The sequence below is a fragment of the Sardina pilchardus genome, chromosome 17, assembly GCF_963854185.1.
Source record: "Sardina pilchardus chromosome 17, fSarPil1.1, whole genome shotgun sequence".
Taxonomy (NCBI): Eukaryota; Metazoa; Chordata; class Actinopteri; order Clupeiformes; family Clupeidae; genus Sardina; species Sardina pilchardus.
Genome location: NC_085010.1, coordinates 31,202,331 through 31,209,563, shown reverse-complemented (window position 1 = coordinate 31,209,563; position 7,233 = coordinate 31,202,331). Strand labels below are relative to the sequence as shown.

The following is a 7,233-nucleotide window of genomic DNA, read 5'->3' as shown; positions in this document are numbered from 1 at the left end:
TTTCCTCTTCCCTCTATAAGCACAGAAAACACACCTTATTGATGCTGCTTCCTGTTCCCCCATAAACACAGGAAACGCACCTTATTGCTGCTTCCTCTTCCATCTATAAGCACAGGAAACACGCCTTATTGATGCTGCTTCACCAAATGTATACATAAGAGCTTTTGCTGGAATATAAACTGAAGTTTTGTCTGGAACTGTTCAATTATAAAGTGCTTTGGGTGACCTGATAAAGCGCTATTTAAAAGTGTTGTTGTTGTTGTGGTTGTTCTTGTTGTTGTTAGGACAGGGATACTATTCCAAGTTGGTGGTAACGTGGCAGACCTGCATGGGTTAGTTACCTCAGAGGAAGCCATAAAGCTCCTAATAGAAGAGCCCTTTGGCTTTGTTTAGTTTGGAGACCGAAGCCCCGAGCTGTTCTATTATCAGGTTTACAGCTTCCTCTGGGTTATCTTAGCCACCGCAGGTTTACCAATAGAACTGCCTACTTCAGATCATCTGTATCAGTGGCCCGTCTCACCCGTTGGGTGTCATCTTCCTGAATCCTGAGCTGACCCGACCCGAACCGACCCGCGTCTCGTCTCCTGAGTGTAGGCTATAACGGGACGTGTGTGTGTGTGTGTGTGTGTGTGTGTGTGTGTGTGTGTGTGTGTGTGAAAGGGCCCGAGCGTTGCGTTGGCGTGGGTGGTGCTGTGGCCTTTGTGCTGCTCTGATTCCTGTTTGACAACGTGGCTGATTTGTTTTTGTGGCCCTGCAGGCGACGCGATTAAAACTCTTTATTATTAAAACTCTTTATTATTAACCTGAGCTGCTTGTAGCAGGCGTGACTTGCATCTTGAAAAGCACATAGGTCACTTTTAGATGTTCCAGTGTTCCACACACACACACACACACACACACACACACACACACACACACACACACTTCATCATAACACATTCATTCATGTTATGGGTGTTGCATTGTTTTGATTATTGGATGGCTTACACTCTGCCTACTCTGTGCATTAATGAATGCAAATTAAACTGGTGTCATGTTTCTTCCCATGTAGTATCTTTTTAAAAATATATATATTATTTTTTTTTATCATATTTCATTGAAAAAACGTTCATGAATCCATTAAAACTGTTCAGCCATAAACATTTACAGAATTCTGCTCCTGATAATTCATACATTTATAGAATGCTCTTGATCTCCAGACTTGGGATCAAGTCGGAAGCCCCTTCTCCGTAATGGATGCTGCTTTGCTGCACCAAATGCCATTATTTGGGGTCTTGTGGAAAGTCCCACTGGACGGAAATAGTTCTGCTGACGGGGAAAACGGTAATCGGTCATCTTCATATATGGTCAGCGTGGCACCGAAGCGGCCCATGCTGACTCATCTGGCGCCCGTTTCCCAGGGTCGGTACTGCCCGTTATCTTCCTCCCTCTCGCGCGCCACCTCACCCCACCGAACTGTGCGTGCTGCGTGGCAATCTCACAACAAATTGATTTCTCCTCGCAAATAAGCCTCTTGGGATGACTGTGTCGATAATCGTGGCGTGTTGCTACCAGCTGATGTGTCTTTGTTGAGAAATGATGTCGTTTTTACCACTGTGCTATTACGGGAAGTTAGTGTTGCTGGCTCGGTGTAGATCAACATGTGGCCGTGAGTGCGGTTTGAGGTGGACCGGTTGAGATGGCTCTCCCGAGGGGCTGTGGGTTCACAAGTCTCGTATCAAATAAAGAAGGCTGCCTATTGGCGGCCACCGATGAGGTGCGACGCATCCCAGACCTCATGACGTCTTCCTCGAGCACACATTTTACCAGTTAACGATGCCTGCGCGAGGCTGATCGCCTGTGGATAGCCAACTCTCTCTCTGTTTATCCGTTTCAAAGGTACGCCGTGTGTTAACGCAAATCGCGCTGCCAGGGACAAACATGAGCCCGTCCAGACGGCCAATAGCCCGCACAGCTTAACATTTTCACACCGTACCCTCTCTCTCTTTCCGAATTGGCACTCAAAATACGCCCACCTTTTCGCTGTACTCCTGTCTTTCTTCCCCCCGGAGATAGCACGTCTGGAACGCCATGGAGCTCTCGAGTCTCTCCTATATTCTAGCGCAGTAACATCTGGAACCAGTCAGGGAGTCTACGGGGAAGGGGGGGCCCGGTCGTCACCCCCCCCTCTCTCTCACCCCCTCCCTCTCGCTCTCGCTCGCTCCCTCGCGTTTCCAGACACGGGCACTGCAGAGAGAAGCGCACGGACTCCCTCAGCCGCTCGGCTCGCTCTCCGCGCGTTAGAGACGGGAACGGACTCAATTCGTATCTCCCGGAGAAGCACGATGCTCTTGCAAATGTGTTCGGACAACAACTAAGGAATCAGTCAAAAATCTGAAGATGTGTTTCGTGTGAGATCTGATCTGGAATATACAAATATTTAGGATTTTTGGGGGGCCGTTAAGATCTTGGACCTTTTCTGCTTTCCAGTGCCAGCGGCCGCTTTTCTTGTTGGTTGAGCTGTTGCGTTTCTGAGATTTCTGGGCAATTTGATCCCGTTTTTGATGATTACTAACAGCAAGTGGTGCTGGTCTCGTGTGTCGGAGACAAGGCCCGGATGTTCGGAGGATGCACTGGTTCGTTTTCTTAGGTGGTTCCAGCGAATGTCTCTTTCTGTTGTTTAACTCCATAATGGGGATCAGGTAATATTAACTCCGGCGCAAAAGAAGGAATATCTGAAGCTTTCCGTCGCTTGTTTTATTTTATTTTTTTTCTTTGATTTCTTTTCCTCCTTTGGTTGTTCCCTACTACCCCTCCTCTTTTCCATCTTCTACCTTCACCTACGGATAACGCTGGTCCACATCTATGGTAAATGAAAGCAAAAACATGTACTTACCGGAGGACACCCTTGAAAACCATCAAGGTAAAAAATCTCTCTCTGTTTTTGTGATGTGTTATGCGTGCGTGTATGTGTGTGTGTGTGTGTGTGTGTGTGTGTGTGTGTGTGTTTGTGTTTATTAATGCATGATGGCACATTGCTGCTCTATACGAGAGCATGGACGGGGTGGTGGCGAAGCAGAGGTGTTATTGGAGATGATCAAATGTGATTAACGGTAGAAAGACAAGATACGGCACCAGAGCAGATGGACTCGTCTTAAACAGCGTCGGTAAAGATGTTCTTTAAGCTGCTCACTCGCCGTTACCTTGCCATCTCGTTACAGGTTAATACAGGCTGGCAGGTATGCTATTGAACACTGACAGCCTCCTCTTCCCTGAATATGAACGCCTTAACCTCGAACGGGGAGGTAGTAGGACTTTTCCATGAGCAAAGTTAAAGTAAATTAACAGATGGCTTTTCGGAGTCTCGCCTGGACGCCAGAGCAACAGTGGTTGAGCGGCGCGCAAATCGGCCTACGAGTAGCCTCCGGGACTGAAACCGATGCGCATTGCCATCAACGACTATTCGTTTAACCCCCGGGATCACATATATCTCATACCGCAGGCTTTCACACGAGATGTCATTTTGAAAAGGAAACACGAAAGCGCGAGATCACCGAAAGCCGACATGATCTACGCGGAGGCTTTGGCGCCGGGGGAGCGAGTGGGTGGCCTACTTGTATAAAGGAAACCTTTTAAAAGTTTGGGATTTATGTACTATTTAAAAAGGGAAACATACCGCCAGTGGCAAAGCTTTTTGCTGGTAGGCCATCTTTGTTCAAGGAGCAATGTGTCTTATTAGCATCGCCTTTAAAGCAACCAGCGTGGCGCATTGATTTGACATTCTGCATGTCACATGTTTGATATCGGGCCCCGTTCAAATGGCCTTGATGTCATTGCACTGAATGCTCACAGCCGTATCACGGTAGCCAGGCCTATACGAGAGTGTGTTTTCTAAGTGGAATTAGTGATGTCTACCTTTAGCCTTCACCTCCGCTATGGCAACAGAGGCGGCGACCCATAGCAACAGTGCTGAATCCGGTGCTCTCGGAGGTAGCAGGAGATCTGACATTTATGTGAGTGGCGCAGCCTCCCAGATAGTTTGCGACCCACATTTAGCCTACAGTATATGGCAGTTTAAATTCTGTATGAACATGTTGGCCAACAGGCCAACGAGAGCAGATTCACAGTCATCACTGTGCTGTTCGTGAGTCATTATGCAATGTGATGTTTCTGAATGAACTGAGGAAGCTAAATATCTAAATATCTTTAGTTTCACATTAAGGGACTACTTACGCCTGTTTAGTATGGAGATGCTGCAGTTGTCCAACTCAGCGTCTATGAAGGTGTTTTATGTAAGACATTCTCACATGATGAGCTCTGCATGGACCCTCTCCGCTGCTCCTCATTGGTCAGTCCCACTGACAATAAACAAGCTTGAAGATCTCCCATGCTGACGCCACCCCACGAGGAGTCAGGAGGAGAGGAAGGGAGGATTTGGAAAAGAGGATCTGGGAACGAGGATCTGGGAACGAGGAGTTTGGAGGAGAGGAGGGGAGGTGGGAGAAGGAGAGGATTTGGAAAAGAGGAGCTGGGGACGAGGCGTCAGGAGGAGAGCAGTAAGGAAGAGAGGAGGTGTGAGGAATGGAGGTGGCAGGAGGGGAGGTGGGAAAGAGGAGTCAGGAGGAGTGGAGGTGGCAGGAGGGGAGGTGGTCTTGTTGTCAACAGTAACCGATGTGCCATATTAGCCAACAGTAGCCACGTGAAGCCAAAAGCTAACACTAGAGCAGATGCAGGAGAACATGGAGATCCGCCATGTCCAATAGCAACACTACAGAGTGAACATGTGATGTGCCATGTCCAATAGCAACACTACAGAGTGAACATGTGATCCGCCATGTCCAATAGCAACACTACAGAGTGAACATGTGACGTGTCATGTCCAATAGCAACACTACAGAGTGAACATGTGATGTGTCATGTCCAATAGCAACACTACAGAGTGAACATGTGATGTGTCATGTCCAATAGCAACACTACAGAGTGAACATGTGATGTGTCATGTCCAATAGCAACATGACAGAGTGAACATGTGATGTGTCATGTCCAATAGCAACATGACAGAGTGAACATGTGATGTGTCATGTCCAATAGCAACACTACAGAGTGAACATGTGATGTGTCATGTCCAATAGCAACATGACAGAGTGAACATGTGATCCGCCATGTCCAATAGCAACACTACAGTGCAGCTTCTCTGGTTCCGGCCCGGTTCTGGCTGGGTTCTGGCCCTGCTGGTGCCGCTGCAGCGTGGGTCGACCCAGAGTCCTAATCCTCCAGGAGTCCTCCGTGAACACACCGGACCTGACACACTTACTGCTGCCCCCACAGAGAGCGTCCGTGTGATACCGACCTCAGAACCACAATCTAGAGAGGAGTGTTATATCAGCCTTAGAACCACTATCTAGAGAGGACTGTTATATCAGCCTCAGAACCCTGATCTAGAGAGGAGTGTTATATCAGCCTCAGAACCCTGATCTAGAGAGGAGTGTTATATCAGCCTCAGAACCCTGATCTAGAGAGGAGTGTTATATCAGCCTCAGAGGAAGAAGAAGAGATAGATACTGTAGATAGATAGATAGATAGATAGATACTGTAGATACTAGATAGATAGGTAGATAACGAGTCTTTACACAGCCCCATATATAGCACATATAGTGTGACACATGACAGCACCTATTAACACGTGACGTATAACACGTGACGTTTAACACGTGATGTACTCCCAACCCCACCCAATAAAAACACATCCCATCAGAACTCACGCGTAGGCGCATCACTACCACCCTGACACTTTGCTATCTCAGGGCACTCCACTCGCTACCGCCCTGATTGGAAGCTAGCTTTGGAAGCTAGGTTTGTTCTAGAGTGTTGCTAGGTTTGTTCTAGAGTGTTGCTAGGTTTCCAGAGGGCAGCTAGGTTTTTTCTAGAGTGTTGTTAGATTTGTTCTAGAATGTTGCTAGGTTTGTTCTAGAGTGTTGTTAGATTTGTTCTAGAATGTTGCTAGGTTTGTTCTAGAGTGTTGCCAGGTTCGTTCCTGATGCTGCTAGATTTGTTACAGAGAGCTGCTAGAGACAGGATACAGTTGTGCAGAGGGCACTCTAAAGGATGCAGGGCGCTCTGTCAGAGGTAGGATCCTATGAAGGATACAAGAGCCTCTAAAGACCAATTCACACCAAAGATTCCCGACGCAACGAGACCGAGTTGCAGCGGTGTGAATTAGAAGTCGAGAAGCCGTCGCAGAGCATTAAACATGTTGAGTCGCAGTCGCAAGGTTTTAGAACGTCGCGGCTCGTCTCTTCTCGTCTCGTCGGGAGTCTTGGGTCTGAACCCTACTTAAAGGACACAAGACCTTATGAGGGAAGCAGGACCCTATGAAGGACACAGGACCCTCTGAATGATGCAGGACCCTCTGAAGGATGCAGGACCCTCTGAATGATGCAGGACTCTCTGAAGGATGCAGGAGTGTGTGAAGGATGCAGGACTCTCTGAAGGATGCAGGAGTGTGTGAAGGATGCAGGACTCTCTGAAGGATGCAGGAGTGTGTGAAGGATGCAGGAGTGTGTGAAGGATGCAGGACTCTCTGAAGGATGCAGGAGTGTGTGAGGGATGCAGGAGTGTGTGAAGGATGCTGCTCTGGTCTCATTCTCATGCTGCACGAGCCCCGGCCCACATGCCAGCCGTGACAGATGGAGTCTGCCGTCCTCCTGGCCTCCAAACATGGAGCCTCCTCCAGCTCCAACAGGCAGGGCCCTCTCCTCCTCCTCCTCTCCTCTCCTCCTCTCCTCCTCCTCTCCTCCTCTCCTCCTCCTCTCCTCCTCTCTTCCTCCTCTCCTCCTCCTCTCCTCCTCCTCTCCTCTCCTCCTCTCCTCCTCTCCAAACAGGGAGAGTAACAACTAATCAGCCCCTCCTCTCCTCCTCTCCTCCTCTAAATTCAGGGAGAGTAACACTCATCACTCCCTCCTCTCCTCCTCTCCTCCTCTAAATTCAGGGAGAGTAACACTCTTCAGTCCCTCCTCTCCTCCTCTCCTCCTCTAAATTCAGGGAGAGTAACACTCATCAGCCCCTCCTCTCCTCCTCTCCTCTCCTCCTCCTCTAAATGAGGGGCAGTGGGCTGTGGAGCTGGTCAGGTTGAGGTTCCCGTGTCCCTATTGGGCCATTAGTGGCCGTTAGTGGCGCTGGCTGTGGCTGTAGTGGACTGGACTGTAGCTCCTCCCACATCCCTGTGAGCCTCTGGACAGACCAGCATCACACACA

At 48.8% G+C, this 7,233-nt stretch overlaps 1 protein-coding gene across 1 annotated transcript in view; it reads left to right on the top strand.

Annotated features, from left to right (window-relative positions):
- Positions 1 to 2,606: 2,606 nt before the first annotated feature.
- The window catches only part of cacna1c (calcium channel, voltage-dependent, L type, alpha 1C subunit), a 201,312-nt gene continuing 196,685 nt past the window's right edge, over positions 2,607 to 7,233 (top strand). The window contains exon 1 of the mRNA XM_062517646.1: positions 2,607 to 2,902. Within this exon, the coding sequence (XP_062373630.1) occupies positions 2,845 to 2,902 (58 nt within the window). The 5' untranslated portion in view covers positions 2,607 to 2,844. The remainder of the gene's footprint in view (positions 2,903 to 7,233) is intronic.